This window comes from Carettochelys insculpta, chromosome 22 (assembly GCF_033958435.1).
Source record: "Carettochelys insculpta isolate YL-2023 chromosome 22, ASM3395843v1, whole genome shotgun sequence".
Lineage (NCBI taxonomy): Eukaryota > Metazoa > Chordata > Testudines > Carettochelyidae > Carettochelys > Carettochelys insculpta.
In genome coordinates this window covers 9106929-9134521 of record NC_134158.1, presented here as the reverse complement: position 1 = coordinate 9134521, position 27593 = coordinate 9106929, and the positions used below count along the sequence as shown (strand labels likewise).

The 27593-nt window shown below is 52.0% G+C and overlaps 1 protein-coding gene across 1 annotated transcript; it reads right to left on the bottom strand.

Moving 5' to 3' along the window:
- Window positions 1-759: 759 nt before the first annotated feature.
- On the bottom strand, window positions 760-27279 carry LOC142024679 (uncharacterized). The gene is given in 10 exon segments (XM_075016832.1): window positions 760-3338; window positions 3341-5182; window positions 8032-8145; window positions 10591-10717; window positions 11833-12156; window positions 17025-18769; window positions 21191-21304; window positions 22429-22555; window positions 24747-24834; window positions 27149-27279. Coding segments are annotated over 9 exon segments (4476 nt in total). The 5' UTR covers window positions 24771-24834; window positions 27149-27279; the 3' UTR covers window positions 760-3279.
- Between the last annotated feature and the right edge of the window lie 314 nt (window positions 27280-27593).

The window sequence follows — 27593 nt, the reverse complement described above, 5'->3', positions numbered from 1 at the left end:
AGCACCACTGTCCGGAGTGGGCCGCCACTGAATGCACAACAAAGCCACCAGGAGCAGGAGAATCTCACTTCTGCTACCTTACGGCAAAGGGCGAGCGAAAGGCAGGTGTCTTCTCCTGCCCCAGGCCCAGTCCTGGTGAGTCCCAGCCCACAGCTGCCCACAGCTTCTGTGTGAGCCACCCCCTGTGGGAAGGAAAGTGCAGAGGAGAGGCTGGGAGCTCCTCACAAAGCACACAGCCCCAGGGTCAGGAATCCCCCTGGTTCCAGTGGGAGGGATCTGGGCGGAGGGGGGCAGTGGGGCAGAGCAAGTCCCTGTTAGCCCCACAGACGGGTGAAAGAGGATAAGACACCGCAGGTGAGTTCGTCACGCTGGCTAGAGTGGTGTTATGAGTGGTGACCTCTGCAGACACCCTAAGCTGGAGGGGAGATCTGGCATCAGATTTCCCCAAGCCAGGGACAAAGGTGAACTCCTGGATGGCTATCCCACTCTGAGCCAGACTCACAGAAAGCCCCTTGACTCTTTGGTCCATCTTACCACCCTCACAAACAGGAGTTTGCAATGAAAGGTCACCAACCCAAAAAAACCCACCTCCTGGTCACATACTCTACATCAATTGATACCCTACGTCAAATGCCCTGTAAGCTGAGCGCTGGGGCAGCCATCCTGGAGAAAGTCACGTGCTACCCAGCTAATTAACAGAGTGCCTACAACTCCTACAACTGCCAGCAGGTTTCTACCAGTGGTAAACATCCACACACCTTAACACACACAAAATTTATTCTGCCCATGCATGGGAAAAATTCTGGGGACCCCTAACCTAGATCCCATCCCAAAGACAATACAGGAAGTCAAGCCCAGAGAAAACAAACTTAATGTTCATCAGCAAAGAAAAGGAAGCGAGAGCTTGTGGGAGGTTAAAGCAGGGAAAACAGATGCATGGGTAAGACACCGTTTGTAATTCCAAATGGTGAGAGTGGTGTAATAAACGGCCAGTCTCCCCAGTGTCGCCACACTGCCCCCAGGGATCTCTGCTTTGTACCTGATACATGAGCCCAGACAGCCCAAAAATGAATCTTTCCTTGAATACATATTCATGGCTTTTGCTCATGGAAAATAAGCTGTTTGTTTATCTCTTTAACCTGGCACTTTCTCATCCAGCAATATCTGTAATCCGGCATGATTTTAGTTGGCTGGACAACCACTTATCACAGGTGTGGCCAACATTCCCATGGTCCCATAAAGTTTGTTTCCAGCCGCCAGTCGTTAATCTCAGTGTTCTGGGCTGTTATTTCACTGTAATTTACCCCTAAATGTCTTCTCAGAGCCCAGTAAGCAGTGGAAGTGTTGGTGATGTGCTAGACAATATTCACCTCCTGCGGTCAACCAAATTCTCTTGTCTGGCTCCGGTCAGGTCCTGAGGGTGCTGGACTGGAGAGGTTGCATGTGATGAAGTGGGTCTTTGCCCATGAAAGCTGATGCTCCAAAATATCTGTTAGTCTATAAGGTGACACAAGACTTCTTGTTGTTGCTGAAGCCACAAACTAATACTGCTACCTCTCTGACACCTGTACCCAACGTGGGCTTCTCCTCTCATGACCAAGAGCAAGGAATGCAATCAAATCTTTCACCTCCCAACCTCGCACACTACACCCTCTTGCTGTGAAATGAGCTCTTTTCTGCTTAATTTCTTCATTTGCATTGCACAAGGCTTCTTCCGCATGTGATGGGCTATGGAGTTCCCGGGGTAAACACAATGGAGGTACATAGTTAAGTAAAAACAATGCTAGTTACCTTTTAAGTTTAAAAACCAACTACACACACACACACATTTAGCAATCACCTCGAGCGTCAGCATGAGCTGGTACCTGGTCTACCAGCATCACAGTTTCCACCAGGAAATCTGGTGGAGGGTTAAAGAGACGGGCCGGCTAATTCTGCCCACGTGATTTAGTGCAGAGAACCTCAGAGAACTGATGCTGAGGAGGCAGAGATAGGATCTCCTGCAGTACCAGCAAAGGCCTCGTGGGAATCGGCTCTGGCAGTGGTGCTATCTGCCACAGAGTGGACAAGGAGATGGAGCAGAGGTGGTGAGTAAGGAAAGGCAGCATCTCCCTACCCGTGCTCTCTCCTGCCTCTTCGCCCCTGGTCCCCAAACCTTTGGGAACCCCAGGTCCCAGCTCCCACCACTCAATCCCCAATTTCCTCCCCAGAGCCCATCCAGCTGCACATGCCATATTTCATCCCCCAGAACAGGGGCGGCCAACCCACGGCTCTGGAGCTGCCCGCAGGTCTTAGAAGCCATGAAATCAGCCCCAGGCTGGGATTGTTGTCCGCCGCTCTGTGCTTGGTGGGAGAAGCTCATGGTGGTGGCAGTGGCCACTGGCATTGAGTAAGAACGCTGGGGCTGGGGGTGCCTGGTCCTGGGGAAGGGGAAGCGGACTGGGATGGGGGGAGGGCTGGGGGTGCCCAGGTCTGGGGGATGGGGAGGGCTTTGAACCACATATATATTTATTTTTACCTGTCTCTGTACATGTATGTATATATATGTTATATCTCTGTACAGAGACAGATAGATAAAAATATATAATACATGGCTCTGTGCACTCTTAATCCCTAAGTTGTTGGCCACCCCTGCCCCAGAACCCGGGACCTCCCTCAGAAAAGCATCTCCAGGTGACTGGGAGAGCCCAGCCCAGTTGCTAGGAAACATACACGCATGGAAACAGTACCTAGGGTAAAGGTGGGGTCAGGGCCAAGTGTCCTTTTCCTCATCTCCATGGAAGAGGGATCCCAGCTGGGAAGGGAGGAGAGAGGGAACTTCAGTCAGGCAGCGGGAGCATCTGGAGGAATTTCTCTCTCCCCCTTTCCCCAGTTGTGCCTCAGCAACTCAGCACCCAGGGCTGAAGCAGGGAGGAGCGGCTGATGGGGGCATCTCCAATTCTGCCTGAGGTTTGCTCAGACCAGGCAGAACCAAAGGGTCCTTGCCCAGCTGCCGCCGGATCCTCATCCCAGCCCTGGGCAGCTGGATTCCTTGGAGCCTAGTGCCCCTGATGCATGTGGGAATGAGGAAATGGGTTTGTTGCTGCAACCAGACCTCGTCACGGTCCCGAGAGCTTTTCCCGGCTGTGGGGAGGAGTCTTTGATGTCCAACATGCTGTGAGCTCAACTTGCAACATTTTCCACACAGAGAATATCTCAGCAGTTTCCTCATTGTATGGATTTGCAGATGCCTGGTACTCTGGGAGTAGCCAATGTTCTGTGGGTCATTGATCTGTGAAGTCAGAGTGAATCTTTTCCTGCAGTCAGGCTATTCTGAGGGGGTCTCAACCTTGCAGAATCTGCTTAGTAAGTTCTGAGTTCTTACGGAAGCTTTTCCCACAGGCAAGTCATTTCTCAGGTCCCTCCCTTCTATGGATTCTCCCATGTCGACTAAGCTGTGAGTGCCAGCTGAATGTTTTCCCACAGTCCGTGCACTTATGGGGTTTTTCTCCCCGGTGGATTTTCTGATGTGCATTCAGCGTTGATTTCTGACTGAAACTTTTCCCACACTCGAGGCACTGATAGGGTCTTTCTCCTGTGTGGAGTCTCACATGTTTAACAAGGTAGGAACTATCCATAAAACTCTTCCCACACTCCGGGCATTGATAGGGTCTTTCTCCAGTGTGGATTCGCCCATGTTTCATAAGGGATGAACTTTCCAAAAAAGTTTTCCCACATTCAAGGCATTTGTAACATTTCTCACCCGTGTGGGTTCTCTGATGCCTAGTAAGCTTTGCGCTCACAGTAAAACTTTTCCCACACTCCAGACATTTATAGGGCCTCTCTCCTGTGTGTGCGTTCTGATGCGCTATAATCTGCGACATCCGATTAAAACTTTTCCCACACTCCAGGCATGTGTAGGGTTTCTCTTTCATGTGCAGCGTCTGGTGCGCATTCAAATTTGACTTCGCGCTGAAGCTTTTCCCACAGTCTGGGCATTTATAGGGTCTCTCTCCTGTATGGATTCTCCCATGTTTACGAAGGGATGAACTTTGCGTAAATCTCTTCCCGCACTTGAGGCATTTATAGGGTCGTTCTCCTGTGTGGATTTTCTGATGTCTATTCAGTTTTGCTGTGTCAACAAAACCTTTCCCGCAGGTGAGGCATTTACAAGGTTTGTCATTCATGTGGGTTCTCTCGTGTCTAAGAAGGTCTGAGGCAGTAATGAAATCTTTCTCACACTGGAGACATTTATAGGGTCTCTCTCCTGTCTTCAGACATAGATGCCTAATAAAGTTGGAGAGCTGAATGAAACTTTTCCCACACTCAAGGCATTTGTGTGGTCTCTCTCCAGTGTGGATTTTCCTATGTTTAGTAAATTGTGAGCGCTGATCAAAGCTTTCCCCACAGTCCGAGCATTTGTAGCATCTCTCTCCTGTGTGGATTTTCCTATGATTGCTAAGAGAAAAACTTGCGATAAAATCTTTCCCACACTCAAGGCATTTATAGGGTCTCTCTCCTGTGTGGATTCGTCCATGTTTAACAAGGCATGAACTTCTGCTAAAACTCTTCCCACACTCCAGACATTTATAGGGTCTATGTCCTGTGTGCAGGCTCTCATGCGCAATAAGCTGTGACCTCCGGTTAAAGCTTTTCCCACACTCCAGACATTTATAGGGTCTATCTCCTGTGTGCAGGCTCTCATGCGCAATAAGCTGTGACCTCCGATTAAAGCTTTGCCCACACTCCAGGCATTTATAGGGTTTCTCTCCCGTGTGCAGCCTCTGGTGGGTACTCAAACTAGACTTTTTACTGAAGTTTTTCCCACAGTCCAAGCATGTATAGCACTTCTCTTTTGGGTGGGTTTTCCAGTGTCTAATAAGGTCTCTCCTACTACAGAAGCTTTTCCCACACTCCAGGCATCTGAAGGGTTTGTCTCCACTGTGACTTGTCTGCTGGACTGGGCTTTCCTTGACATCCTTGCACCCTCCACCACCTTGAGGAGATTCATCCACTTTCTTCTCTGGATAGTTTCCAAGCTGCATCTCTGATCTGTGTCCATCTCCCCAGGTATCTCCATGTTCTGAGCCCTGGGAAACATTCACTTCAGCTCGTCTCAAAAACAGGTCCAGAGGTTCCACTTCCCCAGGACCTTCCTTCTGCTGATTGTCCTCTGTATTCACACTCATTGTCCTGTCATCTGCTGGAAGACAGAGAATACAGACAGGAGGAGTCACTGCCTGGGTCAGGGAGAAAGGACAGAAAGGGCAAAAACACAGAGGGCAAAAAAAAAAATCACATGGGAATTGTTGGAGAGACGGAGACCTTGGATTCTGCCTCCACATCACGTCCAGGGAAAGCAAGTCATGGAGGAAATTCCTGACAGTTAACAGGGTGGGTGTGAAGCCATGAGTGATATTTACCTCAGTGGTATGATACATGCTGACTGACACCTCTGGCCTGAGTAAGATGGAGCAGAACGGAGAAGAATGGCCTTCCTTGGTCAGAACAAAGGTCCAGCTAGCCCATTGTCCTGCCTTCTGACAGTGGCCAATGCCATATGCCCCAGAGAGAATGAACAGAAGAGGGAATCATTGAGTGATCCCGCCACCCCTCACCCATTTCCAGCCTCTGTCAAACATTTATACCATCCTGGCTGATACCTACTGACGGACCTATCCTCCATGAATTTATCTACGTCCTTTCAGAACCCTTACAAAGTCCTGATCTTCCCATCATGCTCTGGCAACAAGCTCCACGGGATGACTGCATGCATGAAGAATAACTTCCTTTTGATTGTTTTAAACCTGCTACCCATTAATTTCATGTGGTGACGCCTAGTTCTTATGTTATGGGAACGAGTAAATAACTTTTCCTTATTTACTTTCTCCATACCTGTCACGATTTTATAGACCTCTATCATACTCCCCTTTGCTTCCTCTTTTCTAAACTGAAAATTCCCAATCGTTTAAATCTTTCTTCATATAGCACCTGTTCCAAATCCTTCACCATTTCTGTTCGCCTTTTCGGAACCTTTTCCAAAGCCAAGAGATCTTTTTTTTTTTTTTTTGAGATAAGACAACCACACATGTGGGTGTTCCATGGAGTTATATAGAGACAATAAGATATTTTTTGCCATATTCTCTATCTTTTAAATCATTCCTAACATTGTTTGCTTTTTTGCCTGCTTCTGTACATTGAATGGATATTTTCAGAGGACTATCCACAATGACTTCACACCTACCATTGAGTGGTTACAGCTAAATTAGTTCCAATCATTTTGTATGTATAGTTTGGATTGTTTTTTTTCCAACGTGCATTACTTTGCATTTATCAACATCAAAATTCACTTGCCATTTTGTTGCCCTACTTTTGTGAAATTCTTTTGAAGCTCTTCAGCCTGCTTTGTTTTTAATTATCTTGAGCAGTTTAGTATCATCAGCACATTTTGCCATCTCACTGTTTACCCCTTTCTCTTGATTATTTATAGATTTAATAGGACTGGTCCCAGTACTGACCCTTGGGGAACACCACTATTTAACTCTCTTCTGAAAGCTGACTATTTATTCCTACCCTTTGTTTCTTGCCTTTTAACCAGTTATCAATCCATGAGAGGACCTTCCCTCTTATCCCATAGCAACTTATTTTCCTTATGACCCTTTGGTGAGGGACCTTCATAAAGGCTTTTTCTGGAAATCTAAGTATACTATATCCACTGAATCCCCCTTATCCACGTTTACCCGCTCAAAGAAGTCAATATTAGTAAGGCATGAGTTCCCTTTATGGAAACCATGCTGACTTTTTCTCAACAAATTATGTTCAGCTATGTGTCTGACAATTTTATTCTTTACTATAGTTTCAACTAATTTGCCCGGTATTGATGTCAGACTTACTGGTCTGTAATTGTCAGGATCACCTCTAGAACCCCTTTTAAATATTGGCATCACATTAGCTATCTTCCAGACACTAGGTACAGAAGATGATTTGAAGGACAGGTTACAAACCACAGTTAATAGTTCCACATTTTCACACTTGAGTTCTTTCAGAACTCTTAGGTGAACGCCATCTGGTCCCCATGACTTGATACTGTTTAGTTCACGAATTTCTTCAGAAACCGCCTCTACTGACACCTCTGGTACAATTCCTCAGATTTGACACATAAAAAAATGGTTCCATTGTGGGAATCTCCCCAGTTTCCTCGGTCATGAAGACCACAACAAAGAATTTATTTAGTTTCTCTTCAATGACCTTATCGTCTTTGAGTGCTCTTTTAGCAGCTTGATTAGCCAGTGGCCCTACCGGTTATTCAGCAGGCTTCCCGCTTCTGATGTACTTGGAAAACATTTTGCAAATATTTTGTGAGTTGTTGGCTAGCTGTTCTTCAAACTCCTTTTCGGCTTTCCCTATTATATTTTTTTCACTTAGTCTGACAAAGTTTCTGCTCCTTTCTATTTTCCTCACATGGATTTAACTACCACTTTTTAAACAATGCCTTTTTATCTACCACCGCTTCTTTTACTTAGTTGTTAAGCCACAGTGGCACTTTTCGGGTTATCTTTCTGTGTTTTTTAATTTGGGAATACATTCAAGTTGGGCCTCTATTATGGTGTGTTTGAAAAGATTCCACGCACCTTTCAGGGACTGTACTTTTCGCCCTGTACCTTTTACATTTCTGTCTCACTAGCCTCTTCCTTTTTACATTGCTTCCCTTTCTGAAATTAAATGCCACCGTGCTGGGCTGCTGAAGTTCTTTCCCCACCACAGAGATGTTAAGTTGTATTACATAGCGATCACTGTTTCCAAGCAGTCCAGTTATATTTACCTCTTGCACCAGAGGCTGTGCTTTACTTAGGACTAAATTGAGAACTGCCTCTCTCCTCTTGTGGGTTCCAGAACCAGCTGCTCCAAGAAGTCGTCATTTAAGGCGTCAAGACACTTTACCTCTGCATCCTGTCCTGAGGTGACGTGTATCCAGTCTCACCATGTTTTAGGAGTCTCAGCTTTTTCCTTCACTTGCCAAATATTTCTGACTCAGTTTCCCTCACTCCTCACCTGGGCAGGGGCCTCTCTGGCTCTCCCTTTCCTCATCAGCTTGCAGATCTGAGACCCACGGCTCTTCCCCTCGCTCCAGCTGGGTGATCAGCTCCGGTTTGGGAATGGGGAATCCTGCGCAGGGGGGGAAATCAGACCAGGTCAGGGGACACTGGTAGAGTGTCACAAGGAACATTCTCTGAGTTTAACCTGACCTGACATGGAATAGATCCCAGGCAGTGGCAGCAGAAATCTGGGGGTGAGGGAGGATTGTTATATCCTCACTACGAGGTCTCATGCAAAGGTGGCAGGTATCAGAGGCATGGGGGCTGAGCCTCTGCTATCAGCCAGGTTTGGCCCTGCCCACACGTCACCTCAGTTTCTCTCCTGATTCCTGCTCTGTGGGTGGTTGGCTCTGCTGTGGCTGGACTGTCTGAGCCTACGATGCTCTGGGGCCAGGGACTGCAATGTCTGGCAGCAACCCAGTCCTTATGGGGGGACACCTGCCTGGGGCAGGGAGCAGCAGTTACAATGGGAGGGGCAGTGGCTAGCAGCCCCATTGAGGTCTGGGCTCTGGCAGGCAGGGACAACTGGGGCCTCGGGCAGAACGGGTCCGTAGGGGGAGAGGCAGGCACCACAAGCCAGTCATTCACCCACCGCCCACCATCTCAGGCTAGCTATGCCCTGGGGGACTCGGTGACCTGCACAAAGCTCAGGTGTGACACAACCGCTGATTTCTAAGCTGGCAGAACCTAGAGCCCCGCCCACAGTCAGAGCAAGGTAGGCGGCGTGCGACGGGGGAATAAGCCAGGCAGGGCAACACCCTGCTGCTACCCCATGAGAACCGGAGAGACCAGCACGAATGATCATGTCCATCCAGGGGGTCCGACTCCGCCGGGCTGTTGACAGGCAGAGCCGTCCAGTCTAGCAAAATGGCTGGGAGGTCTTGGAGCAGGACTAGGAGTATTAGCAACCATAAATCAAATCCCAGCTGCTCAAAGACTGGCAAAACTGTCGGACAGTTTTTCTGCTCTCTCCCAACCTATGCATGATGTGCGCTTATCATTAAGTCGTGTTCAAGTCAATTTAACAAAGATACTACCATCTTGGCTGACGTTGCAAGAGCAGGATCATATCGCCATTATAAACGCTCTTGGGACAACGCGATCCAATTTATCTACAGCGTTAGCATGCATCCAAGCCCAGGCACTACTGAGAGACATTGTCAAAGATATAGCAAGGGATACTCTGTCCAGGACAGTCCCACTGGAGGTCAAGAAAATGTTGAAGGACCACTCACATCCCTTTGAGCAGGAACACGAGGAATGGTGGACAGCATTGGATTCACAACATCATAAAGATGAGGAGCGTCTAACTTTGGTGATTCTGACTTTGTTCGATGCTACGGAGGAAGTCATATACCCCATTGTTCCCTTAGGAATGTTTATTAATCAATCCGTAAGGCTTCCATTGCACGACCGAATGTGGGTATGTTTAAGGGATGACCCGTATAAAACCGTGACTATGCAGGCCTGTGTAGAACAAACTAATTTAGGGTATGCTTGTCACACTGGTCGATGGGATGGTTTGGGGTGGTTGTCCCAGGCCCTGCCCTTTGGAGTGGGGGCCCTGCAGCGGCCGCCTCAACTCTCCTATGGATGGGAGGGACCTGGGGGATTTTGGGGACCTGGGGCAGGGCGACAGCTGGGGTTGCCCCCTTCCACCATGGCTCCCCCAGCTGGCTGTGCTCCACTTCACCGCAGCAGGGGGATGGCCGGTGCCCCACTCCCAGTGTGCTCAGCTTCCCACTAGGGATGATCCTGCGAAGACGGCTGTGGTGCTGGGGAGCCCCACTGCAAAAGGCCCCAAAAGCCAGCTCCTCATTTCCTCCCCCTGCTGCTGGGGAACACCAGCCACATCCCCTTGTCACATCGGCCAGCCCTGGCTCAGGCTGCCCTGAACATCCCCCCCTGAGCGCCGGGCGCCGGCCACCAGCATGAGGCCGAGCCAGCTCATTTCCCTAGCAGCAATAGACGGGCAGCGAACGGCTCTGCCTCCACCCAACATGCACAGCAGTGGGCAGACCGAGCCCCAGGTGTCTTCCTGGAATCCCCTACCTAGGCTGGGGCCTGGTAGCTGCCTTGCAGGCAGGAAGGGCCAGCCCTGGCGGGGGAGCCACCAGGGCTCTCACCTCCGAGTCCCTCCCCATGGGCTGTCAACAGTCCCCCTTCCACCTGGGCCACACCGAGTGCTCTGCCTATCAAAGCCAGCGGTAGGGCCAGGGAGCAGGGCACTTACCCGGGGTCCCACGCCACATGGGAACACGGCCCTGCAAAGCCACCTTGGCCAGGTTTAGCTGCAGTCCTGGGCTTCAGCTGTCTGCTCTGGGCCACTGCTCATCTCATGCTGGTCCTGTCCGGTGGCCCCAGCTCAATTTCATTTGCCACCCCCCAGCCATGAGAACACGGACCCTGGTCGAGAACCACTTCCCTATGCAACATGTTCCTCCCTCCTGCAGCTGAGCAGGGACAGACGCGCAGCTCAGAGTATCTAATCCCCGAGGGGCCAGGACGCCCTTACCCAGCGAGGTCACCGCCTGGTAGTTCTCCTGCATGACGGCCCTGTAGAGGGCTCTCTGAGCGGGGCCCAGCAGCGCCCCCTGCCCCGGGGTGAAATACACAGCCACCTCCTCGAAGGTCACCGCCATCTGCAACGACCACAGGCCCCCGCTCAGCGCCACTGCCCCAGCCCCCGGCCACACACGAACCACCGGGAGCCCCCGGGAAGGAGAAGCCCGGCCCGTTCCCAGCAGCCTCTGGCCGGCGGGGTCCGGCTGCGGCCCAGGGAGTCCGGGCAGTTTTCCCAGCCCTGATGGGGGGGCGTGGCGGAGTCAGAAATGGGGGAATGACCCTTCCCATGTGCCCCCCCCATGGGACTTTTTCAGGAAATCCGTCACAGGCTCAACATGTCCCAGCAGGTTCATCACTTGGGGTCCCCAACCTGCTGCTTTCTGTGTGTTTCCTCCCCGCCCCACCAAACACCCCTCAGCCCCACCCGCAGGGGCTGCTCCTTCCCCACAGGCTGCATTATAGGGAGACCAGACGCCCCATATTCACGCCCCGCAGCTGGTATCCCGAATTTTCTTACACAAGGGGCCAATGGTCCCATGCTTTCTGTCTCTCCCCTCCCATCTGGCTGGGGCCACCCAGCTGACTGGCCAAGCACCCACAGACAGCCGAGAGAGAGAGAGAGAGAGCGTGTAGGTGGTTCACGTCCGCACGTGCATAGGTGCAGGTATAAAATTTATTCCACCTGTGGATAGAAGAAATCGAGGGACCCCAGGGGGACGCGGGGAGGGAAGGGGAAGCCTTTGGCCTGGATCTTTGCAGAGATCATCTCTCCCTCCCCACTTCTCGGAGGACTAAAAGCAGCCTGTCTCTTCCTGTCTCTGACAGGTAGGGAACAGCTCCCAGCTGCTGCCGGCTGTGACATAACCTGGCCAGCGCCTGTCCCCCGGCTACAGCCTTTCGGGGTGCGGCCCTGGGAAACGGCAGATCCCGGTAGGAAGAGGAGGGGACCCCCCCCGCCGCCTCTTTTGCAAATATTGCAGCGGCTGATCCCATCTCAGGGAATGTTTTTGCGCCCCCCCCCCATTCCTGGGGTCCCCCCTTGGCCACGTCTGCCGGGCCCGGGGCGGGGATCGCAGCCAGCTCGGCGGGGAGCAGCCCGGGGCCGAACCCTCCCCCTGCAGCCCGCCCGCCCGGGGGCACCGGGCACCGCTCCCGGGGCTGGGCCGGGCCGGGCCGGGCTGGGGGCTCTTACCTTCCCCCCGAGCGCTGCCCGCCCTGGGCCAGGGGCAGGGGCAGGGGCTGGGCCGGGCAGGGCCCTGGCCAGGCCGGGGGCGCTGCCCGCCCGCCCGGGGAGCGGCTCGCGGGGAGCAGCGGGACTGGCCCGGCTGCGGCTGCGGCTGGAGGTTCCCCTCTCCCGGCTGCAGCCAGGGCTCCGGGGCCCCGCAGCAGCCCCCGCGCGCCCGGGAGGGAGGGAGCCGAGGAGCAGAGGCCCCGCAGCGGCTGCCGCTCGCTTCCTGCGGCCGGCCGGGGGCAGCCAGCGATCGCTTCCCCCCGCGGCTCCGGCCGCCCCTGGGTCCTAGCGAGGCTCCGGCCGCGCCGCAGCCGCCAGCTGCCGCCCCCTGGAGGCCCCGGCGCTGTGGGGTCGCCCCGCAGATCAATGGGGGGGGGGGGAAGCCGAGGAAAGGCCCAGATCCGGGGAGGGGAGACATGGGGGTTTCTCTGCAGACTGGGGGTTGCCCCAGCGGCTCCCCAGAACCACCAGGGCCACCCCGGGGTAGGGGAGCCGGGGGCACCCGGTGTGGGACCCACCCTGGTAGCGGAGGGGTACAGGGGCTCTAATATGCTCCCAGCCCCAGAGCTCCCGGCTCCGGAAGCAAACGCCTGCTCTTTCTTGGGGTGGGGGAATGATGGGGGGTCACCTCAAGTGCCCCCCAAATTTCTTCACACCCCCGTGTGGGAAACCCTGATTTACAGGGTCCTGTGTGGTATGAAAAACTGGTGCCTCTGGAGCCAACTGGCTCTTAGCTCCACAAACATCGGCTCACAGCTTGGTGAGGGAGGGGGAAAATGGGGCAATAAAAGATTCGGAGCCTCCCGGCAGTCGATACTCACAATTGCCACTCAAGACCCCCTCGCCCCCGGTACCCTCTTCTTTCCGCAGAATAAACTGCACCAGCCCCTTCGATTCTGTCAGTACAGCTTCTGCCTATGCAGAGCGCAGTATGCGTGGGGTGTATGGGAACGGAGCAGCGTTCCCTGTAAGCTGAGTGTTCGGGTGGCCGCTCAGCTGCTCAGGGGAGTGCCCACAGGCTGTGTGTCAATGGGTGGTGCACATCGGTCCATTCCCTGGTGCACAGAAAAAAAATTATTCTGTCCCTTGGATGTCTATACAGTCATGACTGGGGTGGGAAAAGTGAATAAGTAACTGACTTGTTCCTGTAACACAAGAACTGCAGGTCACCCAGTGAAAGGACTGGGTAGCAGGTTTAAAACTTACAGGAAGTTTTTCTTCACGGGGCCGGCCTGTGAAACTCCCGGCCAGAGGAGGTTGTGAAGACCAGGACTTTAACAGGGTTCAAAAAAGAACTGGGTAAGTTCATGGAGGCTAGGTCCCCCAGCGGCTAGAAATGGATGTCAGGAAAGGGAGAACTTTTGTGAGTTCCTGTTCTGTTCACTGCCTTGGCCTCTGTCAGAAGGCAGGACACTAGGTGAGATGAACCTTTGGTCTGACCCCTGGATGGAAGAATATTGGAACTGACTCACCCTTACCTCCCGTCCCAATGGTGACCCAGATTTCCAAGTGCCCTACTCTGCTGCGTGTGCCCAAGGATGGCCCTGGCTCCTGGCAGGCTCTTACCCCACACACCCCCCGTTAGGTCAGCAGAGGTGCTGCTGGTGGGAGGTAGGCCCCCCGACCCATGTAGTAGTGTAGACATGCACTGCCACAGTAACCAGTGCTGTGGCTGTAAGTCGGATTAACACAGGAGGCCGTAGGGTAGACGTAGCCTGACGAATGGCTGTTAATGGGGGCCGGGGTGGTACAGCTCCCACTGTCTCTGTTCTTTCCCACCTCACTCACTACCCTGGCTCAGCCCTTGAGCCCCCACCTCTAAGGTCTGCCCTATTGCCCCTCCCCTCTATTATTTAACACAAGGGAGTTTGAGAAGCTAAATTCTACTTTGTTCTCTCAGAGCATGTAATGAAAGCTAAATTCCAGCCCCTGGCCCCATCCAACACCCAGCTCGGCATGCTGAACGTCAGCCACCCCCCAGCAAACTGCTGCACCAGCTACCCGCCTGCACCAAGGAAAAGGGAACGAGTTAAGTAGGTCGAACACTGCTCACAATTCACGAGAGAGGCGTTGGCCTGGATTCTTCTGCCCAGCAAGGGGGAGAGGCTGATCCTTCCCCATAGTCTTCTTCCTGGGCAGAGTGGGTAAATATTGATGATTTTAAAGGGAAAAAAAAATCAGATTTGTTTCATTTAAATTGGATTTTTTTTCCAAATCAATAAAATACTAAATTGCTCATTTAAAAACGATCAGTTCCCCTTAAATCTCACCATAAATAGGCTACTCAAAATCTCATAAGAATTATAGGATAAAATTTTGAAGTAGGCCATGATATTTGCTAAGAACCACAGTTCCAAAATGCAGCCTGCAAATCCCCCACCCACCCCAGCCGTCTGGGGAGGGCATCTCAGCTGGTGTAAATAACTCCCAAGGCAGCCACATTCCAGGAAGGGACCATGCAGGGAAGGTAATTAGATTATAGTTAAAGGGTGACTGACATAATTCTTTCACTACCAAAACAAAAAAGCAGTCCAGTAGCACTTTAAAGACTAACCAAATAATTTACTAGGTGATGAGCTTTCGGGGGACAGACCCACCTCTTCAGACGCTACCTTCTGCTTTGATTCTGCATTGCCCGCTTGCTTCGATTCTGTAGAGATAACACGACCGACCATGTCCGTCCTCAGGATGCCAGATGAGACATCACTGCTTTCCCGACCAGCGTATTACAGACAAGATATCACTTTAGCCATCAGGGTTGAGGACTGCACTCTTCAAAGGACTTGTTGTTTGCAGATAAAATGTTCTGTAAACCGTGCCCGGAAACTCTTTGTCACTTCCAGATTGTCTGTTAATTCATCGGGATTGCTCACTGATGATGCTCATTTCCTTATTACCTGCTTCTGTTCTTTCTTCTGACTATCAGCTCTCTCTATAACCAACATAATCAGAACTCGATGCCTGTCAGTGCATTCTGAAACTCAACCAAGTTCAGAATCACTCCGCCAGCTGGTTGTAATAAAACTTGGCTACCTCACATCCAGTCCAGATTTTATTCCGCCAGAATAAATTAAGGATTCAGATGTCCAGTCTCATGACCAGCTCTTGCTTCTTCAAACTTCTGGGCTTTTAATTTCCAGTTCTCAGCTGACTACAAATGAACATGTACAAAGAAGACGACAAGCTGGGGGGGACTGTTTTGGTCCTGTGATTATGTCTGAGTGGACTTTAGCCAAGCCCAGCACAGCAGTTAGTTAAGATATTGTCTTAAGACAGAAAGAAAATATACAGGAGCGAATGAAAGCAGCTTAGATAAATCAGTGGCGTGGACTGGAAAGAAAAAGGGAAACCACTATTCACTACACACACAGCTTCCTATATTCAGCCACACTTTTGCCACAGAAAAGCTATCCTGGTTTCTGGGCATCGGGGGATATTTTGAAGCAATTTCTTCCCTGGGTGAAAAAGAAACACGTGTGAAGTGTAAGCAGTGCAAGGAAAAGATGCAAGGATGAGCCACAAGAAGAAACATCAAAAGGAAAACTGCTTATGGGGAAGAAATTATGATGACAAAGATATGGATACGGTCAAGTGGATCGACTGGTGAGTAGCTTAATAGCTCTCTTTGCAATGCATCATTCTTCAAGACTCTGGCTGCGCCTGCACTTGCATTCCACCTTCGAAAGAGGCATGCAAATGAGGGAAATAGAAAATGCAAATGCAGTGCAGATTTACATATACGGCACCTCATCTGCATATTCTTTCAAAAGAAGAAGCACAGTGTAGACGCAGCTCTTTCGAAAGTAAACCCCGCCTTCGAAAGAGCCCTTCTTCCCATAAAAAAAGGGAAGAAGGGTTCTTTTGAAGATGGGGCTTATGTTTGAAAGAGCTGCATCTACACCACTCTTCTCCTTTCGAAAGCTCTTTCAAAATAAGAATATGCAAATGAGGAGCCAGATATGTAAATCTGCACCTCATTTGCATTTTCGATTTCCCTCATTTGCACGCCTCTCTCGAAAGAGGAATGCAAGTGTAGACGCAGCCTCTGTGCCTTTTAGTAGAAGTGTGATTTGGCAAGTAAATTCCCAAGCTGTTTGCTGTGTCGGATGTTGCTAGAACAAAAAAAAAAGTCTACCTTAACTTAATCCTTCTTGCTTGTCTAATTAGTTAACTAGGTTTAGAATCTACAGTAAACTCTTTCAGATCCAGCAGCCTTGGGACTGGGAAGTTGTTGGATATTCTAGATAACAGAGAGGTATTCCTAGCAATGCATAGCACTAAAGAAAAACACAATTAAATACTAAGAAACAAAACAAAAATGTAGGCAGAGTACTTTATTTACCAACCATAGCATTGTACACGGTAAACTAATACTGTATTTTGCTGTATTTCCTTTCACTATACTGTACTTCTGGAAACGTAATTAAAATGTACTTACGGTTAAAATGCCGCTTATTTGAGAGATCTGTTTAATAGACTGCCGGAGATGAAGGAGTTCACGGTATCATTCAACTGTACAATACAGAAAGCTGCAGCAAGAGAAGTCTAGAGTTGCCAGTTGCCACAGAGTGTTGTTTTCTTATTTTATATTACACAACACAAGCCCCCTTATTTTAGAACAGGGGTCATCAACCCTGGACATGTGAGCAGATTTTCATCGGCACGCCCGGCGGGAACTCAGCCCTGCCCCTCCCGCCTCGTGCCGCCTGTGGGTTAACAAAAGGCCAGCTAATGCTACCAACCACCACCTCCGCAGTAAAGCTCTGCCTCTTCGCTGATTTATGAATGAAGCTGTTGTCAGGAGGAGTATTAGTGACTTTAAAAAGTACCACTGGCACTTGGCCTGTACCTAGAGGCCTAAAGATCAAATTTCAGCCCCTCCGCCTGGGAAAAGTTGCTGAGCCTGTTTTAGAACTTCACAGCCCCAGACTATAACAGCGATGCCGGAAGTCTATTCCCAGCTTAACTTCAGTATAACTCAGCTTTTCCAAAGGAACCCCATTCTCTGCTGGTTTTCTCTACCACCAGACCTGCCAGCGAGTTCAATGGGGCTTACTCCAAATTTAAGTGCACTCTAAGCCCAGTCAGTCTTAGCTTTTTGGATAACTGGATTTAAATCATTTTCCCCTCTATTTAAATCATGATCAATCCACAGAACTCTTCGTGACGTTTTCCCCATACTCGAGGCACTTATTGGGTGTCTCTCCTGCGTGGATTTTCCCGTGTTTAGAAAGATAGGAACGCTGGCTGAATGTTTTTCCACAGACCAAACATTTATGGGGTTTGTCTCCCGTGTGGATCTTCTGATGTATATTCAGGGACGACTTCATGTTGAAACACTTCCCGCACTCCGGACATTGATAGGGTCTGTCTCCTGTGTGGGTTTTCCCATGCTGAATAAGGCAGGAACGCTGGTTGAAAGTCTTACCGCACTCTAGGCATTTAAAGGGTCTCTCTCCCGTGTGGATTCTCTCGTGTTCCGTAAGGCAGGAACGCTGGTTAAAAGTCTTTCCACACACCAGGCATTTATAAGGTCTCTCTCCCGTGTGAGTTCTCCGATGGGCTGTCAGATTTGAGCTCTGACTAAAACTTTTCCCACACTCCAGGCATGTATAAGGCTTTTCTCCCGTGTGGATTCTCCCGTGTTTCGTGAGGGAAGAACGCTGGATAAAACCTTTCCCACAGTCCAGGCACTGGTAAGGTTTCTCTCCGGTGTGGATCAGCCCATGTTGGCAAAGGGATGAATTTTTTCTGAAGCTTTTCCCACACTCCAGACATTTATAGGGTCTCTCGCCTCGGTGAGTTCTCTCGTGCGCAATCAGGTTGGAACTCTGGATAAAGCTCTTTCCACATTCCCGGCATTTGTAACATTTCACGCCCGTGTGCAGTCTTCGGTGAGAAAGCAGGTTGGATAGGCGGCTGAAATTCTTCCCACAATCTACACACAGATAGGGCTTCTCGCCGGTGTGAATTCTCTGATGAGCCAAAAGCTGGGACCTTTCGTTAAATCTTTTCCCGCACTCTGGACAGGTAAAGGGCCTCTCACCGGTGTGGATTCGCCTGTGTTTAGTAAGGTTGGAACGCTGCCTGAAAGATTTCCCGCATTCCAAGCAGGTGTAGGGTTTCTCTCCCGTGTGAGTTTTCTGGTGCATATTAAGGGCAGACTTCAAATTGAAACTTTTCCCACACAGACGGCACGAATAAGGCCGTTCTCCGGTGTGAATTCGCCCGTGTTTTGTGAGGCAGGAGCGCTGACTGAACGTTTTCCCACAGGACAGGCATTTATGCAGCTTTTCGCTTCTGTGGCTTCGTTGATGTCCAAGAAGGTGGGAGTTCTGTGTGAAACTTTTCCCGCACTCCAGGCATTTATAAGGTCTCTCTCCTGTGTGCAGTCTCTGGTGTATAAGGAGATAGGAATTCTTGTTGAAGCTTTTCCCACACTCCAAGCATTTAAAGGGCTTCTCTCCTGGGTGGGTTCGCTGATGAACCATCAGCTGGGAGCTCTCCTTAAATCTTTTCCCACACTCCAAGCATTTATAGGGTTTTCCCGCCGGGTGCAGTCTCTGGTGTGTGAGAAGGTGGGACTTCTCAGGAAAGCTGCATCCACATTCGAGGCATTTGTAGAGATCCTCTTCCCTGGGAATTGTCTGTTGGACTGGGCTGTCCTCGGGTTTGTTGAATCCTCTGTCACCTTGAATAGATTCATCTAGTTTCTTCCTGGGACAGTTTCCCAGCTGCATCTCTGATCTGTCCCCATCTCCCCAGGTACCTCCATGTTCCGAGCCCTGGGAAACGTTCCCTTCCGCTCGTCTCAAAAACGTCTCTTGCGGCTCCTCTGCCCCAGAGCCTTCTAGCTGCTCATTCTCCTCCTTGAGCTCACTCAGTGTCCAATCACCTGCTGGGAGAGAGTGAATCCAGACAGAAGTCACTGCCCCTGCAGGGCAGAAAGGACTGAAAAGGGAACACCAAAGAGGGAAAACACAACACAGGGTTATATAAAGCCCCCGCCCGAGCTACTATCCTGTTTATTGGTTCTTACCTAAGAACGGCCATATTGGGTCAGACCAAAGGTCCATCCAGCCTAGGAGCCTGTCTGCTGACAGTGCCCAGTGCCAGGTGCCCCAGAGGGGGTGGACCGAAGACAATCATCAAGCGATTTGTCTCCTGCCATCCATCTCCAGCCTCTGATAATCAGAGGCCAGGGACACCATTCCTACCCTTGGCTAACAGCCTCTTATGGACCTAACCTCCAGGAATTTATCTAGCTCTTTCTTAAATTCTGTTATAGCCCCAGCCTTCACAGCCTCCTCTAGCAAGGAGTTCCACAGGTTAACTAAGCGCTGAATGAAGAAGAACTTTCTTTAATTAGTTTTAAACCTGCTACCCATCGATCTCATTTGGTGTCCTCTAGCTTTTGTGTTATGGGCACAAGTAAATAACTTCTCCTTATTCACCCTCTCCACACCTGTCATAATTTTATAGACCTCTATCATGTCCCCCCTCAGCCTCCTCTTTTCTAAACTGAAAAGTCCCAATCTTCTTAGTTTCTCCTCATACGGGACCTGTTCCAAACCCCTAATCATTTTAGTTGCCCTTTTCTGAACCTTTTCCAGTGCCAGGATATCTTTTTTTTAGGTGAGGAGACCACATCTGTACACAGTATTCAAGATGTGGGTGTACCACAGATTTATACAGGGGTAGTAAGATACTCCTTGTTTTATTTTCCATCCCTTTCTTAATAATACCTAACATCCTATTTGCCTTTTTCACAGCCTCTGCACACTGCGTGGATGTTTTCAAGGAACTATCCATGATAACTCCAAGATCTCTTTCCTGATTAGTTATAGCTAAATTAGCCTCCATCGTATTGTAAGTATAGTTGGGGTTATGTTTTCCAAGGTGCATTACCTTCGACTTATCCACATTAAGTAACATTCTTTGTCACCTTCAGCTGCTTTGCTTTTCAAGTTTGCAACCTGTTGAAAGACTGTGAACTCTTCAGCTTTGTAATCTTTGTAAGTTTCAGCCACTTGGTTTTTAAGTTCCATAACTTGGACTAAGCCCACAATAAGAGAGTAAGGGTGAATAAAGGCTGTGTCTGGTTGGTAAGAAAACCAGCAAGACCAAGGCCTGGTCTACCCCAGGGCAGGGAGTCAATCCTGATACACCAATTCTAGCTACGCCATTAGCAACCAACTTTCTGCCCTTGTGTAGACCGGGGCTCTTCAGCCTAGCGACGATGTTCCTTACGCCACGTGGTAGCATGGAGAACCAGGGTCGACAGCTGATCCCAGAGAGATCAATTTTGCCGCGTCTTCACAGACGTGGCAAAATCAAACCCCAAAAGATCAAACGTGGCGCGTCGAACGCTGAGTCAGTATAGACACACCCTAAGAACGGCTGGAGCCAGGTGATAGGTCATTAACGCAGTGTTTCCTACCTTCTCTAGAACCTCCCGCAGGCTGGGACACTGCTGATCGCAGTGGGAGGAGAAAGAAGAGCTGATCTGCGGATGGTGGGCTGCTGCTATAGGGCAGGGGCTCTTTTTCAATGTACACTGGTAAATTTCAGCTCCTTCTCAGGCTCAGGTTGGCCACCCCTGGACTATGCCTTGGCTGTCTTTGCAACCTAGCCTGTGTGAGGGCCTGAGGAATCAATGAATGCATGAGTAGGTGTGTGTGAGAGAGAGAGAAAGACAGACAGACAGACATCTGGAATGGATTTAGTTTAACACTATAGTGGCATTTAATAAAATCCCGAGTGTAACCCTAGGGTGGTCTCTAGCGTAGATCAGACAGATGTGGAAAAAGCACTCCAAAAGTTAATTGAGTAAAAGTACAGTTGCTAGGGGGGCAGGTGTGCTTAAGTACAAGTCACCGGTGTCCCTTGGGAAAACTACTTGAGTAAAACTACACACACACACCACATCACATCACATCACATCTTGATTGTACTCAAGTACCCAGAAGTGAACGCAGCGGCACTTTGACTGAAGTAACTTTGGGGGTACTTTTCCACGTCTGAAATTAGGGTAACACACAGAAACTGCGGTGGAGATGGGACACATTTGGATTCTGCCTCCACATAGCACCCAACCACTCCCAGGGGTGGAAGGGCAGAGAGAAAACTCTTGACAGTGTATAGGATGCGTGGGAAGCTGTGGTTGATATTTGCCCTAATACTATGACACCTCGAGCATAGCCCTGACCCAGGTAAGACTGTGCAGAACTAAGGACTTTCGCTCACAGCACGTTTTGAGTGTCCCATGTCTTTCCTTCGTACGCCAGATGGTTCTGCCTCAACTTCCCTTGTTCCTCACCTGTGCAAGGGCCTCTCAGACACGCCCATTCCTTGTCAGCCTGGAGATCTGGGACCCACGGCTCTTCCCCTCGTTCCAGCTGGGTGATCAGCTCTGGCTTGGGAACAGGGAATCCTATGCAGAGGGCAAAAATCAGACCAGATCAGGGTAGCTGGTGATATGGGAAGAATGTTTGTCAACAAGACGTTGAACCTGATCCTACAAGAAGGCTAACAGCATATTGGGGTGCATTAGAAGGAGCATTTCCAGCAGAGCTAGAAAAGTGATTATTCCCCTTTATTCAGCACTGGTGAGGCCACACCTGAAATATCGCATCCAGTTCTGGGACACTCAGCCTAGAAAGGATGCGGATGCATTGGCGAGGATCCAGCGGAGGGCAACCAAAATGATTAAGGGGCTGGAGCACATGACCTGCGAGGAGACGCTGAAGGATTTGGGCTTATTCAGTTTGCAGAAGAGAAGACTGAGGGGTGATTTGGTAGCAGCCTTCAGCTTCCTGAAACGGGGCTCTAAAGCGGATGGAGAGAGGCTGTTCTCAGTGGTGACAGATGGCAGAACAAGAAGCAATGGTCTGAAGTTACAGAGGGGGAGGTTGGATATTAGGAAAAACTCTTTCCCCAGGAGGGTGGTGAACCACTGGAATGTGTTACCTAGAGAGGTGGTGAATCTCCATCCCCAGAGGTGTTCAAGTCCTGGCTTGACCGAGCCCTGGCTGGGATGATTGAGTTGGGGTTGATCCTGCTCTGGCCAGGCGGCTGGACTCAATGGCCTCCTGAGGTCTCGACCAACCTTAGGCTGCTATGATTCTACATGGACCTGGGACAACTCACACCCCTTGGGAGCAGCGGACCACTGGGGTGGAGGACATTCTCGGAAGCCTCAGAAAAGTTGTGTTCTGTGGGGAACTTGCTGATACACAGAGCTCCTGCCTATTTCCAAGCCTGCAGAACCTAGAGCCCTCCTCACCAATGGACGCTGCCCCAAGATGTCTGGAGTAATGGCGTGTAAAGGAGAAGTACTCCAGGGAGGGCAAACCCTGACTTCCAACCCCTTGGAAGTGGAGAGACAGAGATGAATTAAGATGTCCATTCAGCCTCAGACTCCCGCATGGAGATCACCCCAGAGTTGTGACCCATGTAACTCTCCCCCTCTAATCTAGCTGGCCAGGGAAGAACCCGACCAGCTTCAGACACAGAGACCCCACAGGTTCTACTAACCAAGGTGCAGGATGGCCTTACCCAGAGAGGTCACTGTCCGGTAGTTCTCCTGCATGACGGCCCTGTAGAGGGCTCTCTGAGCGGGGCCCAGCAGTGCCCCCTGCCCCGGGGTGAAATACACAGCCACCTCCTCGAAGCTCACCGCCACCTGCAACAAGAGTCCCCTGCTCAGTTCCTGCTGCCTTCCTCTATTTCTGGGGGAGGAACCCTTGCAAAGCAGAAACCCACCCCTACCTCAAGCACAGCAGCTAAGTGGCTTCGGGGGGGGGGGGGGGGGGAGCAGGAAGGGAGAGCTCCTTGGCCCCCCACAGCAGACGGAAGAGGGCAGAGTCTTGTCCTTTGCCATATATCTGCCAGCCACAGGCGTAGCCTACAGCTGCAGTTCCCAACGTTTCCAGTTACACAGCACACGTTGATGAGACAGACAATCCCAGGGCACACCCGCTTTTCTCCACTGACTCAACTGCTCATCAATGTCCTACGGACTCACATTCAGAGGTGGGGCAAGCACCCCCAAAAGTTACTTGAGTAAAAGTGCAGCTACTTCCACGTCTGGGTACTTGAGTACAAAACACATGTGACGCGTGTTTTTGCCCATGTACTTTTACTCAAGTAGTTTTCCAGGGGGCCACCTGTGACGTCTACTTAAGTACATTCCCCCCCCCCAAGCAACTGTACTGTTACTCAAGTAACTTTTAGGGTACTTTCCCCACCTCTGCTTACATTTACTGGGGTTACAGTCTTGTTAGGGAGGTTTGTACCATAGGAGTGCACACAACAAGGATCAAATGCATTCAGGTTTCAAATCCACCACAGAACACACCGTCTTGGACAGTGAGCACATCTTCAAAATCTGCTCAATGCCGTACTAGGGATGAAGCATTTAAACCAAGTCCCAGCTCCAACAGGCTTTTGCCTTCCCTCACTCCCCCCGTCACTGCAAGGAGTGGGGGAAGGCTCCCCAACAGCTTGTTTGGGCCAGGAAAGCAACATTTCAGAAGCCTTGTGGCGCAAAGCAGGTCCTATAGAGTCCGCATTGCAGAGCTGCTGCGGGGGGGGGTGTGGAACTGACGAATCCGGCACCTGCTGGGACTCAGGCAGCCTCTGCTGCTTGAGCCCCAGCTGGCTGGGGTGGTCAATTTCCCCTCCTCCCCCTGTGCAAAGAGCCACACCAACAGGAAACTGACGCAATCTCACCGCACACCTGGAAAGTTCTCAGGTCACGCCAATGCGTCATGGCACACGGGTTGAAAACGACTGGCCTGTAGGGCTCACGGGCTTACCTGCCTAGATAGCTTTTCTCATGGTCGTTTCTTTTCGGGTTCATGATTTGTTTTATCAATAGTACTAGCGCCTGATAGGGCTGTAACACAAGGTACCTGCTGGGCACATCCTGTGAGACAAGCTAAGGCAGTCAGCATGCATAGTTTCAGGACCTTTCAGCTAGAGCAGTATTTCTTCAACTGTGTTCCACATGTGTGCCGCGAGCATAGGAAAAAATAATTCAAAGTATATATTGTCTGTTATTAAAACCCAGGTACAACGCTCCTTCTTCCTTGCTATGATACCTGATTAAATGACTTCACTTTGGTTTTGCTGCTATGTTGCTGGGTTTTTTGCGGGGGTGGGGGTTGTGGCAGGCTTTAGCTGACAATTTTTTTTTTTTAAGAACATTTTCATAGGTGTTCCTCCTAAAAATTATCATCGTTTGGTGTTCAGGGGTCTCAAACAGCTTAAGAAACAGTGACCTATATAATTGATGCACAATGTAACAATCAGGGCACACAGATTGACGCAGGAAAGGACAGGAATCTCAGCTCTATCCTCTATATCAGTAGTGGGCAACCTGCGGGATATGGGCCGTATACGGCCCACTGGAGCTCCATCTGAAGCCCACAGCCCCCTGTCTGCCCCCCTACCCACCCAGAGTGGGAACACCGAGAATCAGCTGCTCAAGTTCCGGCGGGGAGGGGCTGGAGCAGGGAGAGAGAGCCAATCAGGTGATTCGTGGCACTCTGAAAGTGCTGGGGGGGGGGCGGTTCAAGTCGGACGTGTGGGATGCTGGTGCCCTAGTGTGCGAGGCGCATGGGGGTGGGGGGGCGACAGGTGGAACCCCGGTGCGTTGCTGCGGCCCATGGAAGAGGGTCATACATGTGGCCCACTCGCTGTTTTTTGGTTGCCAGTCGCCACTCTATGCATTTCACAGCAGCCTCTGTAAAGATCAGAACCCCGTCCAGACGTGTCTCAGCAGGTTTCTCACAGCCTGTCCTCATCACGTCTGTCCTGTCCCTCCCCTGCACAAACCCGCCCTCTCGTGCAGCTCCCTGACTATCCCCTACCTGAGCTGGCTCCATCTCAGCCATGGCCCTTCCCTGTCTGCTGGACAATGGGAGGATCTGGAGCAAAACGTGGATTTGATTCCTCAGCCTGTGGGGTAAGAGAGGTGATGGGGGAGGTTACAGAAGGGCCTGAGTCCCTGTCACACCCGACTGCCCCCGGCACGCTCCCTGCAGACAGACACTCTGGGATCTACCAGGCTAGGAGGTAAAACCCTCAGTCACTTTGTCACAACACAGACCTGGCCCCTCCCACCAGCACTGAACCTGTCGAGAAACTTTTAAACTCCCTCCCTCCCGCAGGGCACAGTTTCTTAGGGTATATCTACACTACAGAGTTATTCCAGAATAGCTTATTCCAGAGTTATTGTTTCAATATCAGCTATTCCAGAATCATGAGTCCATGCTGCAAGGAAGTCTCAGAATAAGCAAAACTTATCCCAAAATAGTGTCCACACCCAAAAGAGCCTATATCAGATTAGTGCCCTAATCCGAAATGTTGGCTACAGCAACGCAACATTCCCCGTTCCAAAGAGGAATGCAAATACAGCCAATCAGGAATGCAAATGAGGTGCTGATTTACATAGCATGCACCTTATTTGCATAATGACAGCCACTTGCTGTTGCAGAAGTGCTGTTTTCGGGGGGGGAAACAAGCAGTGTAGATGGGGTTCCTTTGAAAAGCAAACCCCGTTTTCGAAAGATCTCTTCTGTGCGAAAAACATGAGGAAGGAGGGTGCTTTCGAATGCGGGGTTTCCTTTACAATGAACTCTGTCTATACGGCTGTTTTGGCTTTCGAAAACAGCTCTTCCGGAACAGCGTGTGGCCGTCATTATGCAAACGAGGCACGCAATGTGTAAATCAGCACCTCGTCTGCATTTCCGATGGATGTGCTGGTCAGTTTCCCGGCTCCCTGTCACTCCCTGGGGACCAGGGAACTGACTCAGGGTGACCCTACCAAGCAGAGTGGGGTCCTTGCACACCCAAGCACCGAGAAATTCTAGCACGCAGCGGGGATGCTAATCGGGCTGTATGTGGTCCACGAGCTTCAGAATAGGCAGATGCCTCCACCTACCCCCCGACAGCTACCAGGGACCCCAGGGCAAGGTGGGAGGGGGTAGGTCTCTGTGACCCTGAAGGGGCGGGGCCAAGGATGGAAGGGGCGGAGCCAAGGCCAGCTAGCCCTTGGTACCCCCAGACTGGGGCAAGGCTTCTCCAGCCTCCATCAAAACTCACTGCTGCTTGCCTGTGCTCCTGCACCCAGCACCCCCAGACGCTGCCAGCCCCCCACCCCCACATCCTCTGGCCCCGCCTGCTGCCCTGGGGGTTTAAAACAGGCCGCGCATGGCTGGTGCCAATCACCAGTCTGCCCTGCCGAATTCCGCCCAGTGACTGGTGACAGAGCAGCGTCTGGGCTGTGCTATTGGAGGTGAGGTGCCCCGCTCGGCCAATCGCTGCAGACTTCATGCCAGGCGGCGTGTGTATGGGGGAGGGTAAGCAGCCAGGCTGGGGGTGCAGCAGGGAAGGGGAGATGGATCCTCTGGCCCCTCGCCCTGGTACAGGGATGTGCCCCACTGAGCTGCCAATGGGGCCCCCAGGGTGTTTTAAATTGCCTGGGGTGGCAGGTGGGATGGGAGGGTGCACAAGGGGGGGAGCAGCACCTGGAGACCCCCCCTCTTCCATGGGAGGCACTGCCAGAGGGGGTTGCCCCCGGGTAACTGTGGCACCCCCCATGCACTCCCCCACGCTGCCCAGTGGGCTCTGCTCCCGCCGGAGCCTCCATCCAGTACCCTCTGCTCCAGGCTAAAGTTAGCAACTACCTTTCCCCCAGTACCTGCACCCCGACCCCCACCTGCACCCACGTTCCCCCCCAGTGCCTGCACCCCGACCCCCACCTGCACCCGCGTTCCCCTCCACTGCCTGCACCCCGACCCCCACCTGCACCCACGTTCCCCTCCACTGCCTGCACCCCGACCCCCACCTGCACCCGCGTTCCCCTCCACTGCCTGCACCCCGACCCCCACCTGCACCCACGTTCCCCCCCAGTGCCTGCACCCCGACCCCCACCTGCACCCGCGTTCCCCTCCACTGCCTGCACCCCGACCCCCACCTGCACCCACGTTCCCTCCCAGCGCCCGCTTCTTCCCACACCCAACCTCCCAGCCTGCGGGAAGCCAGGTCGGGGGGTGGGAGTCTGCCTGCGGGAGGGGCGCAGGCTCTGGCCATTCTGGCCACCCCCAAAAATGTTGCCGACCAGCCACGCGCGGCCCCCCGTTTTCCCCCCTTCCCCAGCCAGGCCGCTCTCGTTTTCCAGCCGCCCCCCAACCTCCGGTGCTCCCCCCACTCACGTCTATTGCAAACCTGCCCCGATTGCCCTGCACCCCGCCGGGCCGGGGGCTCTCACCTTCCCCCCGAGCGCTGCCCGCCCTGGGCTGGGGCAGGGATAGGGGCTGGGCCGGGCAGGGCCCTGGCCAGGCTGGGGGCGCTGCCCGCCCGGGGAGCAGCGGGACTGGCCCTGCTGCGGCTGCGGCTGGAGGTTCCCCTCTCCCGGCTGCAGCCAGGGCTCCGGGGCCCCGCAGCAGCCCCCGCCCGGCCGGGAGGGAGGGAGCCGGGGAGCAGAGGCCCCGCAGCGGCTGCCGCTCGCTTCCTGCGGCCGGCCGGGGGCAGCCAGCGATCGCTTCCCCCCGCGGCTCCGGCCGCCCCTGGGTCCTAGCGCGGAACTCATCCTCCTCTGGGCGGGCAGCGCCGCGCTGGGGCCGGGGGGAGCAGCCGGCTCAGGAGCTCAGCGCTGGGCCCAGCAGCTCCCGCGGGGCGGGGGGCGCTCTTCCTGGAAGGGCTGAATTAACTTG